The sequence below is a fragment of the Pseudopipra pipra genome, chromosome 14 (genome assembly GCF_036250125.1).
Source record: "Pseudopipra pipra isolate bDixPip1 chromosome 14, bDixPip1.hap1, whole genome shotgun sequence".
In the NCBI taxonomy this organism is placed as follows: Eukaryota; Metazoa; Chordata; class Aves; order Passeriformes; family Pipridae; genus Pseudopipra; species Pseudopipra pipra.
In genome coordinates, this window is record NC_087562.1 from 9,539,230 (window position 1) to 9,564,592 (window position 25,363).

The 25,363-nt window shown below is 48.6% G+C and overlaps 3 protein-coding genes across 3 annotated transcripts in view; 2 read left to right on the plus strand and 1 right to left on the minus strand.

Annotated features, from left to right (window-relative positions):
• Nucleotides 1–5,333, plus strand: part of PHLPP2 (PH domain and leucine rich repeat protein phosphatase 2) — a 34,714-nt gene extending 29,381 nt beyond the window's left edge. Inside the window, exon 19 of the mRNA XM_064670466.1 lies at nt 274–5,333. Within this exon, the coding sequence (XP_064526536.1) occupies nt 274–1,413 (1,140 nt within the window). The 3' untranslated portion in view covers nt 1,414–5,333. The remainder of the gene's footprint in view (nt 1–273) is intronic.
• A 539-nt stretch (nt 5,334–5,872) lies between these two features.
• Nucleotides 5,873–16,564, minus strand: MARVELD3 (MARVEL domain containing 3). The gene is made up of 3 exons (XM_064671365.1): nt 16,439–16,564; nt 7,759–8,137; nt 5,873–7,616 (listed from the first exon to the last, which is right to left on the minus strand). The coding sequence occupies exons 1-3, from the start codon at nt 16,562–16,564 to the stop codon at nt 6,823–6,825; spliced, it is 1,299 nt and encodes a 432-aa protein (XP_064527435.1). The 3' UTR covers nt 5,873–6,822.
• TAT (tyrosine aminotransferase) lies at nt 15,214–24,904 on the plus strand. The gene is made up of 12 exons (XM_064670502.1): nt 15,214–15,388; nt 17,007–17,249; nt 17,428–17,532; nt 18,295–18,362; nt 18,743–18,901; nt 19,068–19,206; nt 19,724–19,776; nt 20,141–20,293; nt 21,202–21,330; nt 21,770–21,853; nt 23,396–23,494; nt 24,236–24,904. Exons 2-12 carry the CDS (start codon nt 17,015–17,017, stop codon nt 24,377–24,379), a joined length of 1,368 nt encoding a protein of 455 aa, XP_064526572.1. The 5' UTR covers nt 15,214–15,388; nt 17,007–17,014; the 3' UTR covers nt 24,380–24,904.
• The last annotated feature ends 459 nt before the right edge of the window (nt 24,905–25,363 follow it).

Consider the following 25,363-nt stretch of genomic DNA (forward strand, 5'->3'; position numbering starts at 1 on the left):
TTTGATCAGTGTGCTGCAGGGAGTCTGAACATTTCAGAGGAGTCTGCTACAATTCCTCAGGGTACCACAAAAAGTCTTGTGGGGTACAAGTGTGCCATTGCCAGCATGGGTAATGTCTGTGCTGTAATATCTGCACCTAGATCCCTTTCTCCTGGGAGCTGTGTAACTGGCATTTCTCAAGGCTCCAAACCAGCATATGGACAGAGGAAAGGTTGCTCTCAAAATGATCTAATAGCACTTCCAAAGCTACTGTCTTGTTTCTCTCGTCTGCAGGACAATAAGGTCAATGGTGTGACCTGCTGTACTCGGATGCTGGGCTGCACCTACTTGCATCCTTGGATCCTGCCCAAACCACATGTCAATTCGATTCCACTGACTGTACAAGATGAGCTGCTACTTCTAGGGAACAAAGCTCTCTGGGAACACCTTTCTTATGCAGAGGCCATCTCAGCCGTGCGGCACCTACACGACCCACTAGCTGCTGCAAAGAAACTCTGCACTTTAGCCCAAAGCTATGGTTGCCAAGACAATGTAGGTGCAATGGTGGTGTACCTGAACATCAGTGAGGACAACTGCACATGTGAGATGCATGGCCTGACTCTGACAGGTCCTGGGGGATTTAGTTCCACCACCACCAAGCCAGCAACACCTTCATCTAGCAGTGGAATTGCTTCTGAGTTCGGCAGTGAACTGTCTGCTTCTGAGGTCAGCAGTGAGGTGGGCTCTACTGCTTCAGATGAACACAGTGCTGTTGGTCTTGATGGCAGTTTGCTACCACGACAAGAGCGACGTTGCAGCCTACATCCTGTGCCCCCCTCGAGCATCTTTCAGCGCCAACCTTCCAGTGCCACCTTCTCTAGCAACCAGTCTGACAACGGTCTGGATAGCGATGATGAGCAGCCTGTGGAAGGTGTGATGACAAATGGCAGTAAAGTGGAGGTAGCAGTGGACATCCACTGCTGTAAAGGAAAGGGCCTGGAGTTTGAATGTCTTGCTACAGAGTACAACTCCCCTGCTCCAAGGCCAGAGGATGACTCTGGGCTCATCCTCATCATTCGGAGACAGAACAGCGTAAACAGCAACACTGTGCAGAGAGGGGTCAAAGAAAAGTGTGAACTGCAAAAATCTCTTTCCACATGTTGTCTTTATGGAAAGAAGCTTTCCAACGGCTCCATAGTGCCCTTGGAGGAGAGCCTCAACCTCATCGAAGTAGCCACAGAGGCACCCAAGAAGAAGACTGGCTATTTTGCTGCTCCATCCCAGATGGAGCCAGAAGATCAATTTGTGGTGCCACCTGATCTGGAAGAAGAAGTGAAGGAACAAATGAAGCAGCACCAGGAGAATGGAGCAGATCAGGAGCCAAAAGAGGAACATGCAGCACCCCTGCCAGAGGAATTTGACACAGCTTTGTAACCCTACGATTACCAGTCCCACGTTGTCTGTCCCAGGAAGCTCTGTCTCATAAGGGCTGTCTTGCCCTCCAAGCAGACCTGGGATCTGCAAGGAGTACAGGCACCTGCTGCTTCCTTAATGGAGTCGAGGAAGAATCAGGAGTGCCAAGGTCTGGGCTGTCCACTTTTCACTGCAGAGTCTCAGTTGTTCTATGAGCACTCAGACCAGCAGCTGAGCTCTGTGATAGGGACTGTCTGTAACTCCTTAAACCCTGAGGTTCTGCCAGCTCTGCAGGAAAGGGTCTGGTGTACATGTGTGTGGGGTGAGGAGGCTGCTGAGGGGGAAATGTTCAGTGTTACGAGTCCTATGAATATTTCTAATGCAGTGTCCCGCCCTCCCCCCCAACACCTTTGTTATTCCTTGAAAGAATACAGACAGTTGCAATGAAGCTGACCTAAGAATGATTTCCTACATTAACTGCAAGCACTTTTATTGATTGCACTTAAGCTATTCTTCTCCCCTTCAGCCCAGCACTTTATTATTTAGGGTTAGGGGAGAAAGCACTCCACAGCAGGTATGCTGGGGGCTTTTTCCAGTGGATATTGTTAGGGCAGTTAGGACTCAGGGTACCAGTGTTCTGATGAGCACTGGTGCAGGAAGAGTGAGGGTTATGATGGGATCATCCTGTGCAGAATGAGAAAATACATAGCTGAGTGATAAGCAGGTGCCAACTGATGCATTTCATATGGAGCATAGAAAAGATCAGCTCTGGACTGGTTGATTCAGGTAACGTGTAGAGCTACTGCTTCTCACTGCAGAGCACAGACCCAATTCATCAGCAACTTGGCCATCTCCATCATGGATGCTTCAGAGTAGTGGCTTCCTCTATCCAGAAGACATGGGATAAGCCCAGGAGCTTGTGCTTGTCTCAGTGCCCAGTCAGGGGAGCCAAGCTGGAAGTAGTGCTGTGCTGCTCTAGGGCTGGTGAGCAGTGGGGCTGCCCTGCTGCACCGAGTGCTCTGTTCCACCAACACAAACGTCTGCACTGGCAACTACAGCGTCTCTGCTTGCCTCTGAAAACAGGAGTCATATTCCAAATTCACAGCAACCAGCATTTCATGGTACATGCCCAATCTGGCCACAAACGAGGTGAAAGCATACTTGTTCCTCCTTAGTTTTCAGTACTAAAAAAGCTAAAATAGAACTTTTCTTAGTAACATCTATATCAGAGCTGAAAAAGATGTTTAAAACAGCCCCACTAATGGTGAACAGGCCAGTCTGCACTCGGATGTGTTGTGTTTCCAGTAGGATTTTTGATGCAGGGTGTAAGTTGGCTGCCTGTGTTGTCACCTTTGTAAGGGTTGTGGAGACCACTGCCCCTGTAACATGCAGATCTGTCTTCCTTGCTGACAGAGCTGGACAGCAGCTGCCCCGGTCATGTCAGTGGTGCAATAATCCTGACTGTAATGTGGGCTAGTGCCTTTTCTTCTTTGTTAATTATATTTATGAAGAAAACTTAGGAGTTTCTTCTGGAGAGATCTGAGGGGCTTGAGTTGTCTATTTTTGGATCAAATTCAGGCCTTGCTCAGAAGGAAATACTGTGCAGACTACTTGTGGGATTCTGTCAATGTCAATATAGATCTTTTGACAAAATCTAATGGAGTTTTACTCAAAATTTCAAAGCACCTTGAATTTCTTCTTACTGGGAAAAAAATGTATTTTTACCATGCATGAGGAGCAGCATTTAAGGATATGCTTTGTGCTGGTTGCAATGTAATCACAAAACAACCCAACTTTTTCTAAAGTTTAAACTCACACAGTTTTTGGTTGTTTAAATGCCTGTTTCATTTGGAACTAGAGATTGAAGCTAATTATTAGAATCACAGAAACAACAGCATTTGAATCTCTTAGGCAGAGAAACAACAGCAGAAAAGATTCAAATGCTAAACTCCAAATTTCTTTCATGTTCTCATCATATAAGTGCAGAAAAGACTCATCCCAATGTATTTGACTGCAACTTTTGATTCCATCACTGGCGATAACTTTACCAAATACCTGTGCCTAGCCCAACACCTTCTGATACCTGAAAGGGCTGCAGAGCAGCCTCTGTCCACAATGGGACTGATGCAGGAACCCTTCTTTCTGAGTAAGACTGTGACAAACCTTGCACTCCGAGAGTGGCGAATGTTAATGCAAATCAGGTCTCTATTTCTTGCACTGATGTGGAAAGTCCAGTGTGTCCTTGCCAGTCTGAACCAGTAGCATCGTGTGGAGAGTTGCCACAAGGAGTTAGTAATGAAAGGCTCTACCTAGCTCAGTGTTGAAGGACTAAGGAAAACAGCTCTGCAATGGAGCGTGCAGATTTCTAAACTGCTCCTCTTCATTGGCAGAATGGAACACAAGGAATTCCTACTTTTTCTCCAGTGCTGTTTCTGGTTTTGAAGCAGAAAGGGAGTTTAATACAGCCAGCTCCTATTTTCTATGGGTATGCATTGTCATGGAAGACATGGCTTGTTATCTTCCTTACACTCTAGGTAGAGTCTACAGATTTCTCTGCTTAAGCTGGTATTATGAACTGTTTGTCTCACTCTGGGCAGCACAGCCTGAGTTGACTTTACCTGTTCCAAATAATCTTCCTCTATTTGGCTAAGATGAGCATTGGTGTCCTCAAGCAGCTTCTGCATATCTTCTGTGTGCTTCTTCTGAAGATTAAGCTTTTCCTTTTCCACTTCAGCCACGGCATTTGTGAAGCTTTTTTTCCACTCATCCAAAATCCTTTTCATGCATTAAAAATAGTGCCTGTTTACCACAAAAAGTGCTTCTTTTTCCTAGGCCAGTTTTGGGTGTCAGCAAAGACACTGACATCATTTTTTCATGCAAATGTCTTGGATTTTCTAACACAAGATTCCAGCTCTTGAGACATGGTTCAAGGCCACTGTCATCCAAAAAAATGGGTGTTTTCTGACATTGGTCAGACAGGGGTGTGGCTGGATTATCTTCATCTTTCTTCAGTAATTCTGGCTCTGCTGATGAGCTCCCTCACTGAGAAAGGTACTCTGAAAAGGTACTGACCTGTCTGCCTGTCCTGTCCAGAAAGGCTTCTGCAAAAGGAACCCATAAAGGTTATCTTCAGTCATGGGTAGTTGGGGCCCAGGTGTTAAGGATAAGGGATATCCTCCAAGTTGCCCCCAGCACCAGGAACAGGCCCAACGAAGGCAGCATCACAGGCTGTTCATACCAGACCAGAATCCTCAGTTAGATGGGAGGATAAAATCCTGTTCCAAGGAGGAGAGCAAGTATTTCTCTCTCTCAGGGACAGGCTGCTGTGAAGTCTGAAATCCTTCCTCTAGTACACAGGACCTTCAGCCACACCTATGGCCTCGGACCTGCAGAGCTTCTGCACTCCTTCCAGATGGTGACGGCTTTCATGTCCCTTGCCAAAGGCCTTCTTCAGGCAGTAGGATCACCTCTTTGGTTTTGTGCAATCGTTGTCTGCTGTTCTATTGCTATCTGAAGACTCAACCGTCTTTTTCCTCTTTTTTCACATTTTAAAATGTTGCCTTTTTTTAAACTTGACTCATATGACCCGATGCATGTTAAAGAAATATTGCAGTGCACCGATTGTTTATTAAATTACCTTTTTTCATGGGTTTTTTGTTTGTTTTTAAAAAGGAGAGTATTTTCTGTATCCCTGTATACTCTAGCATGCACCTATGACAATCCCTGTTTTTATTGTGTGTGGAGTAGGTTGTCCAATGAATGCAACTTCAGCACTGTGGCCTATGTTTGTATTGCTTTGGAGAGGTAAATAATGTCAGATTGCTGGAAAACACTAGCCCATTGATTCTTTATTCAGATGTATAGAGCAGTTCAGGAAGGAAGAATATTTTTGCATCAAATTTTTGGCTGACTTAGCAATAAAGATTTTTACTTTCATCTAACAGTTTATTCTGATTCTGTTACTGTGCTGGAGGGAATTGGTGCCGTATCACAGTCAAAGGTAGCTGTGTCTAGCAGCAGCTGTGCTGCAGGTTCTCCTTCACTAAGCTCTCTGGGCTACTTCACTCATCAGCCTTCCATACAAAAGCTACTTGCAGAACACTGTGAGGGTGGAATTCATAATACCAATTATTAAGGTAGCTTTCTGTTGCCTGCTAGAGGAATCCTGCCCTATGAACTTGCTCTAATAGCACTGTACAGCTCTCTAGAAGTAGCTGCAGCAAGGGGACATACTGAAATCTTAATAGGAATAGGACCACAGTGGGCTGTCCACATAAACCCCTGTGCTGAGACACTTGATGCATCTAGCTACTAAGAGGCAGGAGAAATCAAACAAACCCCAGAGCACCTGGCGTGTTCCTATTTGGCATCTGTTTTACTTTCCTGTCTCTAGTTCCAACAACATTCCATGGTTTTGGTAATAGTGAGGATTTAGTCACTGGTGCCAGTGAAAGTGGAGATATGTCCAAGGCAAAGCATGTTTCTGGTGTGTTTAGTTTATTTAATATGAGCAGAACTCATCTGTAAGGCCATGGTCATTCCATTCTCATATGAACAATGCACATAGTGGGCACTGCTCTGAAGTGACATTTCATTTTGAGGCACAACTTGGTGATTCTAGTGCTACTTTTCCCAGTTAAATTTCATATAAAAGTCTTTCTAAGAAAATATATGAGTAGCATCTCATTTCCCCAACTTGTACATTAAAATGTATTTTGAAAACAATATACTTGTACATTAAACCACTTTGATCTCTTAAAGCTTTTGTCTGATTATCCCAACTCAGGGTATCTTTTTAAGCAAAACTGTTGTATACAAGTTATATAAAAGACTATTTCATACAAAAATGAGCCCTCTCCAGGAGTTTGAAATGGCACTGTGTCACAAGTTATATGGAGTGTATCCATCATTTTGCAAGGTATTTTTAGGATTTTTGGATGGCCTTATAAATGCTATGTTCATACTGCACTGTTAATTCCAAGAGACCTACAAGGAAGCAATATTTAGCTGCCACAACCATGGGCCTCAACCCCTTGTTTTTAAGAGCTCTGTTCTCAGTGAAGTTATGTGTCTTTTGTAATGGCAGTTTTGGCTACACAAAGCTGTTCAGCAGCAGAAGGATGTAGTGGCAGGACTTGTAGCAAGACCTCACTGGAGGAGAACAGGACACCCAACAGTGGGATTGAAGGGCTGCCTGTGAGGCAGGAGACAAGTCACTGGATTAGCTTTGAGTCATTAATAATTCAATAACACAAACTCAAGTTAGGAACAGCCTGACTACCATATTTAGAGCTACACCCACTTGGTGTGTGTTCTGCTGCAGCATTAAGGCTGCACTGCCTAGAAGCAAGGAAAGCATACTGCTTCATCTAAGGAGACTGGCAAAAATCATGACCATTTTACTAGAGTGGAGGAATCATTTGAAAGCTCTTATAATTGTACTGGCTTCTGTTTCTGTTGGGAAACTGCCCTGTACCCTCTGACAGCCAGGACTGCACTCAACAGGTATGCCACAGTGGCCATGCAGCCTAAAAGGCCAACAGCAACCTCTGCCCCGTGCAGGCTGCAGCTGAAGCCCTGATAGCCTTTGCTTTGATAAAGCTGCTCTCTCTCTTTGCACACTGATGAATTATAAACTCCCACCATGGAATGGAAGAAATAGTACAGAGCAGGCACTGTGCCAACTGCAATCGCTATGTCCAGGGCGCTTTCAACTAGCAGCCATGCTGGGAAATGCCATGGTACCTGTAGAACACCAACCAAAATAAGAATACAAGGGAAGACCAGGAGACACCCTCCCACGGCCATCGCTGCCCTTGCAATGGGCAGCTTCAGGAGGTAGAAACGCTGGTCAAGCTGCTGGGCTCGCTCCCCGTCCGCTCCGCTGAAGCCGCTGTAGGCCCCGCCGTACTGGTAGTAGTAGATGCCCCCCAGGGCGGGGAGGCCGGTGTATCCTCCTGCCGAGCCGCCGGACACGGAGCTGCAGACGAGGACCAGCACGGCGAGCAGCACCTCCACCATCTGGCAGCAGGCTGCAGGGGAGGCCAAGGTGGGTCGGCGGCCGCGGCGGAGCGCCCGGGAGGCCGGCGGGGAGCCGGGCCGGGCGCTCCGCTCGGCGGGACGGTGGGGGCGGCTCCCGCCCGCCGCGCTCACCCCGGCCCGTGCGCAGGTACCGGCAGCGGCGGCGCTCCAGCGGCTCCTCCGGCGCTGCTCCGGCCACGGCGCTGAGGGGAGATGAGAGCGGCGATGGCGGTGACCCGCCCGGGCCCCTCCCGGCCACCGGCCCGGCCTGTCCAGCCTCGGCCCGGCCACCCCGGCCCCTCGCGGCCGCCCGCCCGCTCCCCCCTCACCGCCCGCTCCCCTCACCGTCCGCCCGCCACGGCGCGCCCCCTCCGCCCGGCCCCGGGGCAGCCCCGCTCGGCCATGGCCCGGCGCGGCCCCGCTCGGCCGGCACTGGGGACGGGCGGCGGGGCCGGGCCGGGCCGCCCGCCTCGGGGTAGTGCCGGTGCGGTGACCTCCGTCCTGGCCGCCCGGTGCTCGCCTCAGCCCCGCCGGGTCCTGCCGACGGCGGTGGAAGCTCCGGCCCTACCCCGCCCGAGGGTGCTCGGCTCCGCGGCGCAGGGGCGCGGCCCTGCAGCACCTGCGCACGGTTCACCTGCTGCTCGCAGGTGTGCCCGCTCCCCTTCGCTCGCACGGGCACTGTCCCCGCAGCCCCTTGCGGCGACAACGTCCCGTGGTTTCCCACCTGCCACAGAACATGTGCTTGTTAGTACCCATTGGAAACTGATTAAATTTCACTCACAAAAGATTCACAATTTTACAAGTTCCACTTTCTCCCGTGCTGTGAGTTTTGGTGAAAGTGTTCTTCATTCAGTTTGCCTGCCGCCTTCTGCCTCTGTAGACTTCAGTCTTGCCACTCTGTTCCCTTATGAAACCCCAGTCCCAGTCTTCTTTGTCTCTCCTGGCACAGCAGTGCCACCATTCCCTGCGTTGTACCTGCTGCCCTTCTCTGGACCTGCCCTAACTCCTCTAAACCCATCCTGGGATGCAGTGACTGCATCTTCATCCGGCGTTCAAGACATGAGTGCACCAGGGATTTACATCACAGAACAAGTGCCTCTGCCTTGTCCTGGCAATGCACAGCATTTTGTTGTTTCTCCAGCTGCCCCAGCACGGAGCCTGTGTCTCCAGGTACAGTCATGAACACCTTGGGACCTGTCCTGCAGTGCAACTGTCAGGTTCCAGTTCAGAACTCAGCAGACCACATTCAGGTAATTTTCTTTAGATACATTACCTTATAATTATCCATACAGAACCAAATAGACCTCTCTGTGTCTGTTTGCTGGAGGCCACTTCAGACAGTATGATGTGACCTTTTAATTGGCAATATTGTCCTGCTGCCAATCTGTCCTCCCATTCCAGCAGGCCCCTGAGTGCAGCACCCTCACCTGCCAGCAGTGGAGGTGGTGAATTACTCCTTTGATTACTGTGGTGGCTGGAGTGAAGGAAAGTGTCCAGGATCTCACCCATGCACAAGTGTCAGCATTGCTCAGGGCTGGTAAGGGCAGATCTGATTCAGGAAAGGGAGAAAAGTAAACAGCAGGACCATTTGAAAACACAAAGATAAGCACAGAAAACTCCACATGCAGAGCAAATGTTTTTATTCAAGAATTTGACCAAACACTGCCTATAAAAGCTCTAGCATTACAAAGAAATAATTTTGTTGCATTTAGGAAAACAGATCTTTTCAGGGAAACAGTTACACCATAAGGTCTCGGACATACCGCCTGAATGTGTGCCCTGAGAGGTCCAAATTTGTCACAAAGATGCAGAAATACATTTCCCCCATCTGTAAGACTGGTGGCAACAGTAAGATTGTTTCACCCTTCTGTCCTTGCAGAAGCAACAGCAACAATCCTATAGACTAATACGGTGAGAAGCCTATAAACTGCAGTACTTCTGCACCTCAACACTGTAGGAAAACATTCTCTTCAACATTCGCTTGATTCCAGAAAGGAATGGAGATCTGAAAAGTCATCTTTAAATTTACTTAAAAGAACCCTTGTTTCAACCCCCAGTTCAGATAGAGGGGACAGGAGTTGTGTGCTGAGTTAGGAAATGGGGAAACCATAGGGAGCTTAGGATGAGGTCTCTGGAGATAGTGCAGATGCTCAGCAGTGAGGCTGTTGCACACCCCTTTTCATCTGCATATTTTGCATCACTTGTGTTCATGTGCCAGAACCTAGGCCTCCTTGCTGCCATCCACAGAATAAGTTTAAAAGCTTTTAACAGCCCTTTGTAAACTTTTAGGATCATGCACAGTGCCATTTGGCTTAGTAGAGCTTTTAACTGACATGAAAGGGACATGAACTAAGCTGAATAATCATAAGTCACAAGAAGGGATGAAATATGTATTTCTTATGCAGAATGTTGCTGCTGGTCATCCAACAACCTGAGCTGAAGCTTTCTTTGGATCTGTGTTGTGCTGAAACTGCTTGTTCAAAGACAGAGCTGGGAGTTACCCCTCTGTTGATTTGGAGATATGTTCAGTGTTTTACTATAGTGTTTGCTGCTAACAGGTGAGGTACAAACTTCAAGGTACTGCAAGACTGAGACAATCTTATTCCACTTTTGTTGCTATAATGAGAAATCATAAAACAATGCTTTGTGTCACTTCACTCCTACTCAAAGTACCACAGCTGAACCTGGTCAGTATCATCTTCTGGGTTCTTATTCTTACTGCAACAAACAGCAGTCAGCAGAAGAGAGCAATAGGAAGCCAAGGATACAAATATTAACCTTCACCACTGTTTTGGCTTGTCTTTTATTTATTTATTTTTAATTTTTGGCTCTTTTGTTTCTGGCCGCTTCTGATGTCATTGCTGCTCTAAGAGAGAGAAGAGGCTGGCTTGACTTGCCATGGACCAGGAGCTCCGACCTGGTTCAATGCCCTCCCTGGGAACTTGGAGAGTAAAGTAGAAGGAGCAAGTCATGAACTGCCTCGTATTTCTCCAGTGTGAGGCAGCTGGGAACTGCAGCACAATCGCTGCTGAACACCACAACCAGATTTATTGACTGTCCCACATAAATAAATAATTGCAGGGACAATGAGTGCAGTATGATGACGATACAGCAATACTACAGAAAAGAACTGCAGGTTATTGTTAATGACAAACTGAACTCGAGTCCACAATGTCATCCTGTTGCGAAAAAAACTAACATTGCTAGGGTGTACGAACAGGAATGTCATGTGTAGGACACATGAAGAAATTCTTCTGCCCCCCCTCCAGTGCTGGTTTGGCCTCCAGTCTTGCACACTGTGTTTCCAGAGGCCAGTGGATCAGCTGGAGGGGATCCAGAGGAAAGCAAAAGAAAGCTCTAGAAATACAGCCTATGAGGAAAAGATTGGTCACAGTGACCTCATTTGAAATAACAGGTATCTGTTAACAACTTGCAAGCCTGTTAATAGAGAGGTGTCTAAACAACTTGCAAACTTGTCAAGACCAGGGAAATATTTTGTTCTCTCTCTCTGCTGTTGGCATGGTCAGGAAAGAGTGAGCTTAGCCTGAAGCAAGCGGGATGTCTTTCAGGCACAAAAAAGGCAAAATTTCTCCTGCACACACCAACTCCACCACTTTGTAAAGAGATGAGCAGTTGTTGCAGGAACAGATAGTCAGGCAGGTGGTGGGTTTCCATCACTGGGGCTCAAATTCAGTCATGTGAGGGGCTCACCTGTCTGTGTTCTTGAGAGAAGGAGGTGCTGGTGCTGCCCATGCCACTCACTGTGAGCTCACAGTGTCATTTCACCCCACAAAGCCACTGTGTCCCTTTTTACCCCACCCTCACCGGCTGGTCACTGTCCCTGTGGCTCCAAGGCCATTGGGGAACAGTTGCCACAACACATCATGCAACAGCTCAAGTCTCTGAAGTCATAACTCAAACACAGGATATGCATTTACCTGGATAATGTTTACCTGGATGTAAACAAGCACAAGTGTGGACAAGGTGTTTCTCTTCACTGTGCCTGTACCCAGGAACCAATAACACTCATACTTTGTGGAACATTCCTCTCAGCATCTGTAACAATCTTGCAAATCTCTCGTTGTGGTTGTCGGGCCCCTCGCTCACTGGTGCTTCCAACTCCCCAAGAAGCTGGAGTGCACTCTGTGTCTTTCACATGCCTGCAATGGACTCAGTGCCCAGGCTGAGTGAGGAAGGGCCCCCACAGCTGCTGGACTCTGTCCCCTCCCCAGGCAGTGTCTGCCTTGCTCAGCACAGCTGCTACCAGGTTGCTGCAGTGCATTTTAAGGTGCTAGTGTTGTGGGAGGTCACAAAAGCATTTGTTGTTTACATTCCCTAGTTTTCCTGACAGAGGGAAATTGCAAATAGTAGGAGATGGTGCTCATGAAGTCAGGTGTATCAATGAAGCTGTTTCCAGTCTGCCCAGGGCTTGCAGAGGAGAGCTCTACCATCCTAGGCAGGTCCCTGTTCTTGCTGCAATGCCCTGGATTTGTGCACGGTGGGAGCCACCTTGTTCCCCTTCTAAAAGAAGTGCAGAGATTAGACAGCTCCCAGACACCAGTGGTCTGCTTTCCAAAGCCCAGCTCACATGGGTGGCAAGAGCATCCTGCATATCACTTGCTACACACAGAGTACTTTTCCAGAATGAGCCATCTCTACTAGACTGTGTAATGTCAGTGTCTTTCAGATTTTTATTTCTGAAATCAAATCAAAATTGATCCTAAATACAGGCAGATAGATAAACTGTAGCTACTGTATATTTTTAGTCATTCCGTTATTGGCTTTGAGCCACTCTATGTGGCTTGTGCCATCTTTCTGGCTCTTAAACACACTGTTTGCAGAGCTTTTCAGAACCTAGCTGAGGTTTTTTTGAGCTGATTTTCTGCTCTGATTATGCAAAGAGGTAACAGGTGCTGTTACAGGTGCTTAATTCCATTTCAGCAATTAAGATTGCTGGAGGCACAACCATCACCATAGTTTATCAGAGGCTCATGCAGATACATGTAGGTTTGGCACAGCAGCTTTGCTCACACTGCCAGACAGCTTTAACTATGAATATTTGCATTTTAAGAGTGCCTGTGTGACCTGACCTGTAAGAGACAAGATTTGCCCCTTGCATTTCAGGAAACCTGCTGCAGTTTTATAAAGATGCTGTCGGAATCAATAAACAGCCACAACATTAATGAGAGACATGGTGGCTTTATTGCTGTTTGCTCAACAATGATTCGATGAAAAAAAAAAGAAAATCACATATTTGATTGTTAAAAGGTAATTCAAGTAGAAATGCAGAGACCAAACACGGATTAGGTTACACACAAATCCTCAACCAGTTGGGACTGTACCAGTGTCTGAAAGGAGCAGACATAAATTGCTGGAAATAAAAGCAAAATATGAGGGGGTAACTATTAAAGTGGTTTGTTACTGACCTCAGTGGATTTTTATGCAGAGTACCAGTTTGCAGTCTGTTCCTGCAGTAGTGCATCCTGAATGGGTGCATGGGCAAAACTCTCCTGGTGCATGACCTACGTGCAGTCTGGCACAGACAGGTTTGTCAGTGCAGCGATGCTCGAGCCTGTGTTCCTCTGAAGCCCCTTGTCAGTCCTGCTTTGGAACTGTGACTGGGCCTGGAAGAGGGAACTGCTTGCTCTTGCTGGCTTGGTCTCTGTCCACAGAAATGGGACTCAGGGCAGTCCTAGTACCAGAGCAAGGCAGTACCATAAAAAACAATGAAGCCATCACCAGTTTCTCCTTCCACTGGGAAAAGACAAGAATCAATTGCTCAAGCTACACAAGAAAGAAGGAGCTGAAGAGGTAAGCAACAAGGCACCTGTGGGGGTGAGCTGCTGAGACAGGGGAGCAAACCACAAAGGGGAGGGTAGTCAGGGCTAGTGGGGTGCAGAGGGCGTGACAGTCAAGACAGCCAGCAGCCTTGCTGGCAGAAATCATCCTGCAGGGTATGGCTGCCTCTTTAACTGCACCATACAAGGATGGCTTGGCCATTTCTAGAATACAAAGTACTGGGTTGTGTGTTCATGCTTTGTTCCTGGGAGGGCCTGCGCACAACAAGACAGGGAGAGGGCTGCAGACCCCATGTGAGAGCATCTGGAGAAGGACTAGAGTCATGCAGAGAGAGGAGAAAGGCACTCCCAGTAATAGCGGGAGAAACCCACTGATGCAATTGTACACTGCTCCTCAAGCCGCTTTTGGCCAGGTTCTCAACCTTATGTAACTGGGTCTGCCTGTGTCTCCTGAGCCACATTTTTTCCCTCTCTTGGCAGCAGGCTTCCACTGTGCCCTCCCCTGAACCCCACTGCTGCGTGCAGTATGACGGGTAGAGCTCCAGTTGCATAAGTTTGGGGGTTGTTGCAAGGCAGAACATGCAGCACTGTCCTTGAGGCAGCCCAATGCCATGTTTAACCCTGCCAGGCATGGCAAGAGGTGGGGTCAGCTGCGAGAAGTCAGAAAATAACCCATAGGTGCTTGGAGAGGGTCTGCATGAATTTCTGAAGGTTGTTTATGTCACATTTCAGTCAAAAGAAGAGAGAAACTGTGCAGCCCTCAGCAGAAGACAGTCCAAGCAGCTTCAATACGTGACGTTTCTCCGTGAAGGGTTTTTGAAAGGCGCTATTCCTTGTCCAAAGGCCTTGTGAGTGAATGCCATGGGAGGCCTGCCCTCCAGTCTGGGGCTGGGGACCCTGGCTGGGCCTGTTGGCTGCACCCCACCACCTCCCAGCCTGCCTCCAGCCCTGAATCCCTGTCCCCCTTTGTGGCCTCAGCAGCGCCCATTGCAGCACTCTGGTCAATGGCAGGTCATGGCTCTGCAGCAGTGTCAGCCCAGCCCTGGCACTGAGGGAAGGGGCCAGTGCTTTGCACCCGGGGAGGTGAAGCCTTACTGCTGGTGGTGTAGTGAGCATGGGTTGAGTGCAATTGGTTCTTCCTCCTCCCACTCAGATGCGGATGTAAACAGGAAAAAATCACACAGAGTGCTGGCCTCTTCAGTGAAGGCATCAGCAGTCTGTTTGCCCAAAGATTGGCTCTTGTCCCTGAGCAGCTCTTCAGACTCTGGTCATTTGCTGCCATGGCAATAAGACAAGACTTAGAGCAGTCCTTGGAAGACAGGGAGGGTGCAGATGCCCCTCATTAATCCCAGGCCTGCAGGAATCAAGAGACAGGAAGGCATAGGTTCACATCACTGAGCAGAATAGGCCCTTCTGGGAATGGTGTAATCTGTGCTTTGCAGTACTGTCAGAGAGGGAAGAATTGCATAATTTCTGCTGGTTGCCAGAATTAGAAGTTTGCTTGGGTCTTGCAGCAACCAAAAAAAGGGAAAAGGCAAAAAAAACCCAAAACAATGACAACTTGAGCTTTCTTTAATCCTTCGGGTCCTGGTATCTCCAAAACACTGGCTAGGGAAGTACCCTCTTCTCTAAAGCCTATAGATGAAGATGTCTCCTGATTGTAATGAAGCCACAAACTGGCCTTCCTCAGCTGGTGCATTTGAGCCCAGAGCTTTGAAGTCAGGACAGACTGATGGCTTCCTCAGGCTTTATGGTCCATCAATCCACTCTCAGTGAATTACAAGGTGGTAGCACTGGAATACTTGGACTCTGCAGATTTGCTTCTAATAGTCCTTGTGGACTGAGGGAAGTGGTGCCAAAGGGTAGCAGCCCAGGTGCTCCTGGAAGCCAAGATGTGTCCTGTAGGCCACCCCCAGAAAGAGTTAATAATGCAGAGGCATGTTCCAGGTGTTTGGAGTGAGGACAGTTGCAAAGGGGAGGAGAGGTCATTTTTGGGTGGAGAGAGCAGCCCTCTCTGTGAGCCAATGGCTGAACGATTTGGTCCCAACGCCCAGTTTTGGGGATTATTTCATGGGCAAGAATTCGCGGGACTTTCCTCTCAAAGAGATTTGTTCTGGATGAAAACTAGAGACTGGACCCCCGAGCTTGTTGGTGTCTTCCTGTCTGCACTGTAGAAGGTAAAATGCTATGCTCTGGTACCTTGCTTCTTTTAGGGGAGAAGTTTGGAGATCTTCCCTGGCTGCCTACATTGAAGGCATCTACTGTCCCTGTGTCTACAGCTCCTCTTTTTGGGAGAACCATGTTGCAGGGTGGTGTGAGATTCTCTGCTGGGATAGACTGTGCTTTTGGGACTCAGCCCTGTTACTGAACTGAGATATATGGCTCATTTCTAAGCTCAGTTTTTTTATGCAGATCTCCTGTATATTTCTTCAGCTGCCTTTCTTCTAACCTAGAAGGTATTATCTACAGAAAAGCGAGGTCTTGCTTTGTGACCCTGTCAGATCAGCCTGAGTTGCTGTAAGCAGTCTAATAAGGCACTGCTGGTACAGTAACTGCAGCAGGATGGGGCATCTCGAGGTGCAAACTTGATTGAAACAGTGAGAAATTTGTTCAGATAGCAAATTCTACCTGAACTGGGCAACACTACAACCCTTCTGGCTCAGTCTCTGTAGCAAGGAAGGGGAAGCTGTGTTGTAAATATCTACAAGTCTGAGGCTAAGTAACTACCCTCAGGAAAGGGCCACTGTTCACTGAATTGCCTTTCAATGGAACAGAGAAATAAGACAGTACAGAAAGCATAAGCAGTTTGTGGCAGGATTACAAGGCGGTGTGCTAGTATCAGCAAGAATGGACTTTGTGTCTCAGGAGGTCTATACCTGCCCTGAGCCCTGTCCCCCACGTGCAGGTAGAAAGCCCTGAGCTGTCAGCAGTTTGTAAGTAAGGCTTTTCCTGCCTGGGTCTAGCTCATGCTCTGGGTATGTATGCTGGGGTGTGTAAGTCACTTTTGTGCCCATTTTAGGGCCTTGAAGGCAGCTGTTCCTCTGCTGTGCCTTGCTTGTTACCCAGCCTCAGATGGGACTACGGGCCCTTTGCTTGGGGCAGTGCTGCCTCCTGGATTTCCCTCTTGGCCATATCAGTCTTGCTCCATTTTCTAAGCACTGTCTTTTGATCTAGACACTCTGGGCTGGACTGTTCTCTGCTGGCAGAGGCAAGTGTCTAACCTCTACCTTGCCACAGTCCAATGCATCCTGATAGCATTGGACAAGAACTACCATTTTGGCAGCTGAGATGTGATTTACAGTGCTGCGTTTCTGTCTGTAGACTGGAGGAACGTTCTGGATGTGAACACACATAGTGGGCCAGTCCTAGTGGTTGCAGCTTGAGGTGTGCAAGTTGATAGCTGAGGGGAGGAACGGGGTGACCTGGTCCTTCTGTCGGTGGAATATTGAATCTGCAGTCAAGCAGTGACTACAACATATTGCTAACTCTTGGCTGCTGTCTTTAGTGGGCCCTGCTCCTCTTCAGCACAGCAGGTCCATGCTGGGCAGTGGTGCAGCTGGCACAGAGAATTGCATTTATCTTTCCCACTGTATTGTGCTCTCACTTATGCATGGGGTTTCACTGCACTCTGGCAGTGAAAATACAGCCCTACTGGCTGCTGCTGCTTTGTCCATAGGCAATAGGTAAGAATTTACAGCTTTTGGAAGTTTTACTTTTGGGCTGCATCCTCAAACGGACAGATTCCTTGTTTGACATGAGTTAATTAAGCCCAGGAAATTCACTTTGCACTGACAGTTCTCAGGATGGACTCGTACCTGATCCAAGTGAATGGCCGTGGAGACCACACCCCTATGCGAGATGTTCATCTCAAGAGCACTGGGAACACCATATCACCTGGGAAGGCAAAGGGCCGGAAGCCAAGATGGGCTGTCAGGGCTTCTGAAATGTCAAAGAAGACTTTCAATCCTGTCCGAGCCATCGTAGACACCATGAAGGTGGAACCCAACCCAAAGAAATCTATGATCTCCTTGTCCTTAGGTGAGCATAGTCCTGTGGCTGAAGCCTCTGGGTATTGTGGTCAACTGTGTGGCTGGCAGATTGCAGGGCTCTGAAGCACAAAGTTTGTGCGAACACCGAGGGATAGGCCAGACAACCACACAGATCTATGCCTGTCACAGATTGTGAAAACTTTACTATTTTTTCAATCTTTGAAAAGGAGACCCAACAGTCTTTGGAAACCTTCCCACAAATGATGAGGTCACACGGGCTGTGAAGGAGGTTTTGGACTCAGGACGGTGGAATGGTTACGCTCCATCTGTCGGTAAGTTGACAAAGTTCATCCTGTGAGAGTTGGATGAAGGCATGTGCCAGCTCCTACCCCACAGCAGGTATACAGAGCCCACAGACATCCTTCCATTGGCACCCTGCAGCTGTCCTCACTAGCAGTGACATGAAAACACAAATATGTGTATCCCCCAGATACACCTGAGTGCCCTTTCCTGCCTGAGCTGTTTGAGGCCCAGAGCTCCTGCAGAAGCTGTTTGCTGCCCCAGCCATCGGAGCAAGCAGGTTTTCAAGCACCCAGAAGAGCTCGGAACTCTGTGTCCCTGCCGTGGGTTGCAGCCAAGCTCCTTTCTGATCTGCCTTGATCCAGGACTCCCGTTGGGATCCCTGACTTCACCAACAACATGAGCCTTGTTTGCAGCTCGTGCCAAAATTGTGCACAGCACATAGATCATGCCTGCCTCACTCTCCATGTGGTGACAGGAAGGGCTGCCCCAGTGCCATCACTAAAAAGTGAAGGCCATGTCATTGCGTGTGGCTTTCTTCCAGCTCAGAAAACTCCCTGGTTACCCTCCACCCTGCTCCTGTCAGTTCTGTCCCCAGGACATGCTGGAGTCAGAGCCTGCTTCCCTGCCCAAGGTCTGTCCCTGCTCTTGGCCATCCTGGCCCAGCCTTGGGGTTGCATCCTTCTTGGCCTTAAGCAGGACAGTTTCTGCCACCCTGGGACACCACTAAATGGGTGAGAAGAAGAAACAGGCTGTAAAAACCTCCCTTCCATGTTTGACTTCTCTTTTTTCAGGCTACCAGTCCTGTCGGGAAGCTGTGGCTGCATACTACAACTGCCCAGAGGCACCACTGAAGGCCCAGGTACTGGTGCCCAGCCAAGGCGCTCCCATCACAGTGCAGGCAGGGTGCTGCTGCCTGTGCCCAGACCACAGGGCATGGGAGCCCTGCCCCAGCTCTCCCTCCCTGCCCAGCTGTGGGACTGAAGGCTTTGATCGCCTTGCCCCAAGGTCACCCCCTGCTGCCCTCATCCCTTCCCTGAGGCCTTCACCTCCACTCTCCTCAGAAGGAGGCTGGGCTTTCCAGCTGTTGGAAGTTTCATGCTTTCAGTCAGGCTCTGGTGCTGCCTTTTTGGCCATGCTCTACCTGTCAGAGCTGAGCCTGGGTGTTGTGTCACTCCCACATGTCTGGAGCACTTCAGAGTGGCTGTGCTTCCCTCTGACCTCTCTCTCTGCTCTTTGCAGGATGTCATCCTAACAAGTGGCTGCAGCCAGGCCATAGAGCTTGCCTTGGCAGTACTGGCCAACCCAGGCCAGAACATCCTGGTGCCACGGCCTGGCTTCTCCCTTTACAAGACTCTGGCATTGTCTATGGGGATTGAGGTCAAACTTTACAACCTCTTGGTAAGTGGTGGCAGGCCTGGAAGGGGCATCCCTGACATTTCTGCCTCTCAGAAATACCCTGGCCTTGCCAGGGGATGTGAGTAACCCTGGATGCCCTGGCACACCTCACCCTATGTGGCAAGTCTAGTTCCTCAGCTGTTACTTCCCCTTCTCTTTACTTCACTAGCCAGAGAAGGCCTGGGAAATTGATTTGGAGCACTTGGAGTCTCTGGTGGATGAGAAAACAGCTTGCCTCATTATGAACAACCCATCGAACCCCTGTGGCTCTGTGTTCAGCAAGAGCCATCTCCAGGAGATCCTGGCAGGTAAGCCTGCCTGTTTGTATCTGGGACATGGTTACAGTCCAGTATCTGCCCACATTGCCCATGTCTCAATCACTGCAGTACCATGGCCCAGGGCTTTGCTTCTCTCCTCATGACTGACTCCACCTCAGAAATCAGGGCCTGCTCAGTGTAAGGGTGTAGTCTTATCCAGTCAAGAAGATGCAGAGCGTGTGTCTTCCTCAAAAGTTCTGTGTGGCTTGGACTGCTCATTTCTCCACTCTGGCTCTGCAGAGAGAGTGTTCACAGGAGTCCTGTACTTCCTGAGCCCTGGCCTGACAGAGGGAGGGCTATGCTGCCAGTTCCCACAGGCTGGAGCAGTACTAGGCTCAGCCAGGGCAGGGATCTCCAATAGTTAGGCATTCTGAATGAACAGTCTATAGGAGGAAGATAGGAACCCTCTGCCCTGGGACAGAGCTTCCCTCAGAGCCCTGCAGCAAAGGGCAAGTCTGTTCCCATGGAGGATGCAGGGTGGCCAAGCTGAATGTCCTCTCTCCCACAGTGGCATCAAGACAGTGCGTACCCATCCTTGCTGACGAGATCTACGGAGACATGGTGAGTGACAGCTGCAGTCCTTTGCACCCCCAACGCTGCCTGTCCTTTTTGATGCACCTTGGCCATGACAGCCAGAGCCAGAGTTGAGGGGCAGCTCCATTCCCCTATGCCTGGGTCCATGCCTGGAGCTCCCAGTCCTTTGGTACACAGTCCTGGGGCTACCTCTCTTGTCCAGCTCCTTTCCTCTTCCCAAACTGCTTGCTTTTATGTGAGTGCACTTTCAATGTTCATATCTTGAAGCTGTGAGCTTTCACCATCAATTTCCCATCACTTCCCTGCATCCTTTCTTGTTAAGTCTCATGCACACCCCAACAGTTCTCACAATAAGAGGCAGGTTCAGCCCTAACACAGTCTCCTGTCACAGGTGTTTGCTGATTGCAAGTTTGAACCCATTGCAACTCTCAGCACCAATGTGCCAATCTTGTCCTGTGGTGGCTTGGCAAAGCGGTGGCTAGTCCCTGGCTGGAGGATGGGCTGGATCCTAATTCATGACAGGAGAGACATCTTTGGTAATGAGGTGAGAACCGCTGAGTGTTGCTGTCATGGCAACACACTTGCAGTCTTCAGTGTGTGGATCACCAGGTCTTTAACTGATACAGGCAGGTACTGCTCTTTTGCTCTCACATCGGTGTCACCGAATTGATTTTACATGTGTTTATGCACCTCTAGGCCCTTCATGTCCCTTCCTTACTCCATCTGCTCCCAGACATGGCCTTCCAGCCACACTACACTGTAATACACTCCTTGTTTCTGCTGTTCCTTAATATATGCCTTGTCCTTCTTGTGTACACCTAAATTCTCTTCTCAAATAGCTGCAATGTGCACTGAAAGTGTTGCATGACTTATCCAGCATGTGGAGTCCATGTGTGATGTCTATGTGCTCTTACATGGTTTCTCTTAAAAGTAAGCACAAAGCACCCTGCAGTGCTGCCAGTGCCTTATCTGGCTATTTTTCAGCTGTGTTACAAGAACAACCATCTACTGCAGTGACCTTTCCACCTAGAAGGCTCTCTGCAGAAGAAGAGGGAGAAGAGAGGACCAAATGAGTGAGCAGAAAAGCTAATGTTGATTGTCCTTACCTGGCTTTGAAAGTGTGCAATGTGGGCCCAAAACTAAGGGAAATGCAAAGTGGTATTTGGAACAGCTCTGGCTTTGTATTATCTATATTCCAGCCTGGTTTGAGTCAGATTGGGAAGCTCCAAAGGTTTTCTCTGTTGGCATTACAATCTGCAAATGAGGAACAGAGAATGGCACTGTAAATAGTCTGCAAAACCTGGCATATAGTCAAGCAAATGTTCTTTAGTGCTCTGTATGCTCACTGAAGAGAGGGGTGTGAACAGCTGTAGAAATACAGAAAGTGGGCCTTGAAGCTGTTCCTTTCCTTAAGGGAAGCATCATCTGAGCTGTGTCATGATGTTTTCTCAGATCAGGGATGGCCTTGTAAGACTGAGTCAGAGGATCCTAGGACCCTGTACACTTGTCCAAGGAGCACTGGAGCGCATCTTGCGCCGAACACCACCTGAGTTCTACCACAACACCCTAAGCATCCTCAAGGTAAACAGGCTGTAACAGCAGCAAGGTTTGTTTATGGATTGTTTGGAGGGAGTCATATCTCCAGCTCATCATCCTTCCGCACCTCACTTTCAGGTGCAGTTTTGTCTGTGAATAGGACAGCACAGCAAATCAAAGTCCAGCGGGAGACATTGTAACTGAGGCAGAAATACTGGCTGGCATAAGTTTCAGGCAGCCCAGCCCTGCAGCTGGAGTTGCTGACCCAGGGGATAAATGTAGCATTTGGCACTGACTTGCTGAGCTCAGCTCAGTAACACCTGCTGTGCTCAAGGCCATGATCTCTCATGCTGTTTACATTTGTTGTGCCTTTGTTTGCAGTAGGCAAACCTGCTTATAGTCCCAGTTCAGAGCTTGGCTTCCATTTGCTGAGCTGCTTCCTGGAATTTCTCCTGTTTTGAAATTTCTCTTTTTTGCTTTTCAGTCCAATGCTGACCTTTGTTATGCTGCCTTATCAGCTATCCCTGGCCTTCAGCCTGTCCGGCCCTCTGGAGCCATGTACCTCATGGTAAGTGAGGAGTGATGTGCCATTTCCAGACCACCAACATTCACAATAGGTCTCATTGCCAGTGCTTGTTGATGTTTCAGATTCGTAGTTGGCACCAGATCTCCCTTACTATGTGTATTTCCACATTGCCCTCTGCAGTAGATGCATCCCCATGTCACTGGTCACAGAGCTGAGGCCAGTACAGTTCATCTGCTTGCTCCTGCACGGAGATCCATGACTTGTACTTTGCAAGACAATGTTGTTTTACCTGGATTTGAACTCAGGTGGCAAGGGGAAGCCTCTACACTACAAGGCAGATTTTCATACCTCTTGTAGAAGATGTAGCCTTCTTCATAGTAGCATGTGTTGTCTTCTGCCTATGGTGTTGCCTCTTTTTATACCTTTTACCATGCCTGTTTAACTTTTTATAGTATTCTAAAATTTCCTTTTTCATCTCATCAAGCTCAATTGAGACATTTATGACACTTTAACGCATTTTGAATCTTTTATTTTTTTTGTCTCATGATGTCTCCAGTTTTTCATCAGATCTTAAAACATGGACTTAGAACTGGGGAATACTACAATATCAGTCTCGCTCATGTTCTATAGAGAAATCCTTATCAGTTGACTTATTTCCAGTTTTACCCAGAGCTACAAAGGTCATTCTGCTCATGCTCTTTGTGTAGAGGCACAGCTCTAAGATTCTTTCACACCTATTATATTTCTGCAGTAGCTGAACATTTATTTCAAACTAGATCATCTGGTATATTTTTTCCTACCAACACTTTCAGAACTTCTTCATGCAAATTGTTTCACAAATTACGTGTTTAACAATATTTTCATGAGATGTTTAAAATAATTTTTGGTTATAAAGGTCAGGCTGGATGGGGCCCTGAGCAACCTGATCTAGTGGGTGGCAGCCCTGCCCACTGGAGAGTTTGGAACTAGATGAGCTTTAAGGTCCCATCCAACCCAAATAATTCCAGAATTCTATAAATGAATGGCCAGCATAGCACTGTCTTTAACTGACAGATGGACAGATGCCTTCTTTCCAGATACAGAACAGAAATATTTATTGAAGATTTTCGCATTTTCATATAATTTTAAATTTTTCATATAATTCTACAAGGATTTATTTTGCTCGTGATATTATATGCCTTACTATCTTTATTTTTTTTAAATCAAAACATTAGTTTGTCTTTTTCTTACCATATGGATTTCCTGCATGACAGAATTGTTAATGTATATTAAGTTCTCTACCAAGCTCTTTTTCAATGTTTTCTTTATTCCTTTTCACTTTTAATTGGTTACTGTATCTTTGCCATCAGGTGCTTTTTACTGAAGTTGTGCTTAACTGAAATTCCAGCTTTAGGTAGTTAATGAAGGCTTCTTGACAAGCCCAGCTTTCATTAATATGTTTCTGTTTGTATCTTATATTCAAGTCAAAAAATTGAGGGCAGACAGCTGCACTTGACTGGGAAGCTGTTGGACCATGTGTGTAAACAAGGACACTGCAGATAGTTTTGGTGCCCTTGATTGCCATGTTATATCCCCCTACTGCAGGTCGAGATTGAGATGGAGCATTTCCCGGAGTTTGAAAATGATGTGGAGTTCACGGAGCGACTCATCTCAGAGCAGTCTGTGTTCTGCCTGCCAGCCTCGGTGAGCCTCACACTGAGAGCCCCAGGGAGCTGCAGGTCCAAAGCATAGCAGGAGAAGCTGCAGGGTTTTGCATCCTTGAGCTCTGAAGGCAGGCTGGGAGTTGTGTGTGCAGTGTCCATGGTCTTCAATAGTGTGTATGAGCTGACTTTCTGCTCCAGGCAGTCTCTGGCTCATAGCCCTCAGTCAGGCTGCCAGGATCTTCCCAGCTCCAGGCTTGCTCTGTATTGCTCAAGTTGGCAGAGCTGTATCCCTGAACTCTGTGTACCCCCACACCTTCTTGCTGAAGGTGCTCCCTCAGAGACCTGGAGCTGCTCCCACCTGTGTTCCTTTCCTCAGCCTGTTTGCAGCCCCCAGCCCCTGTAGGCACAAGGAAGGCTGAGAACGTCTGTGCCCTGTGTTCACCTTCTTCCAGCTCCATTTCCAGCACTGGATGTGGACAGTGTCTTAAATATTCTCCAGCCCTCTCCTTCACTAATTCCTCTCAGTCCATTCCCTGAGTCTGCACAGTCCACACAGAGAGTTCTTGGGCCTATCACCCTCACAGCAGCATATCTACACAGACACAGGCGGGAGGTTTGCTTCAAACAAAAAAAAAAAACAGTCTAAGGGAGCATGAGCCCAGCCCTGCTGTCCTGCACTGACCATTTTCACTTGCTGATGCAGCACATGGCCCCAAGGCAGGTCTCTGAAACTACAGCACTACCCCAGGCAATCTGCCAGCTTCATCTTTTCTTCTTTCAGTGCTTTGAGTACCCAAACTTCTTCCGAGTGGTGATCACCATGCCTGAGGAGATGATCTTGGAGGCCTGCAGTCGCATTCAGGAGTTCTGTGAGATGCACTACCAGGGTGCTGAGGGAGCCCAGGATCTGGAGTGCGACAAGTAGCCACAGCTGGCCTCCTGCCTCTGTCCGGCTAGACCTTGTGCGAGGCAGCAGCCAGGCAGGCAAGGCTGCTTCCAGCCAGCCCCACATCCCCCTGCCTGCAAGCAGCCACTGTCTTGCTGCATCAATTTTTGTGCTCCAGAGAGCCTCAGCACTATGGGAAGAAGATGCCACTTCCTCTCCTCCTCCACTACAGCCTGCACACCCTCTTGCATCCAGTCCCCCTGGTCTCCATATAGTCAGCATCTGCACCCTGTGGTGGTCTATGCTGCCTGTGAACCAGCTGCAGGCAGAGGCAGAAGGCTGTTCCTGGGCCAGCCCCTGTGGCAAAGGCCCCACTGGCCTGTGGCTCCTGTGCTGGCCATACTTACCCTCAGGCCACTGTCTCAGAGGATAAGAGAAAAGTACCCACCTCTCAGTTACTTGTGTTACCTTAGGAGGCCAGAGCTCTTTATACTAAGCCCTTTGTGTGACAAAGGGAGTAAGTTATTGTAACTTTTTTTATTAATAAAGATTCTGACATGTCAATCCTGCACTGTGCTCCTGCTGCGCCAGGTCAAGCTTGGTCACCGTGTGTGTCACCCTTGCTCGCCCCATGGTGCTGCAGTGCCCCAGGAACCATCCCCACCTTGTGACTGGCTGCCCAGAGCCATCCTGTGTGCCAGTATGGACATGGTGAGAGTGCCTCGGACCCCCAAAGAAACCCATCAGGCCTGGGGGCAGGATGGGCCCTGCAAGCTTGGCACAGACTGGAGCCAAGACAGCTCGCTGTGCCAGCCTGGCTGCTCCCCACAGAACAGTCCTGTCTGCACCTTCTCCTTGTCCCTCACAGCCCCCCCACCATGGACTTCAACAGAGCAGAGGCTGCTGGTGCCAACTGCTGTGGGGAGGCAGCTGCCCCTGGGACCGGAGCCAGCCATGCTGGGTGCTGGTGCCTAAGTACTCAAGGCTGGGGCAGCCACACATTTCCTGCTGTAGTGGTGAATC

What these genes read in the sequence shown, in the direction of transcription:
- MARVELD3 (XM_064671365.1), bottom strand. Translation starts at nt 16,564, where the DNA reads ATGTGTGTTCACATCCAGAACGTTCCTCCAGTCTACAGACAGAAACGC. An exon ending in ATGCATTGGACTGTGGCAAG is followed by an intron (nt 8,138 to 16,438) that starts GTAGAGGTTAGA and finishes GTTCTGTGGCAG; the next exon opens with GTGGGAAACCACGGGACGTT. An exon ending in CGCGCCGTGGCGGGCGGACG is followed by an intron (nt 7,617 to 7,758) that starts GTGAGGGGAGCG and finishes ATCTCCCCTCAG; the next exon opens with CGCCGTGGCCGGAGCAGCGC.
- TAT (XM_064670502.1), top strand. Translation starts at nt 17,015, where the DNA reads ATGGACTCGTACCTGATCCAAGTGAATGGCCGTGGAGACCACACCCCT. An exon ending in AGGCACCACTGAAGGCCCAG is followed by an intron (nt 18,363 to 18,742) that starts GTACTGGTGCCC and finishes TGCTCTTTGCAG; the next exon opens with GATGTCATCCTAACAAGTGG. An exon ending in CTGGAGCCATGTACCTCATG is followed by an intron (nt 21,854 to 23,395) that starts GTAAGTGAGGAG and finishes CCCCTACTGCAG; the next exon opens with GTCGAGATTGAGATGGAGCA.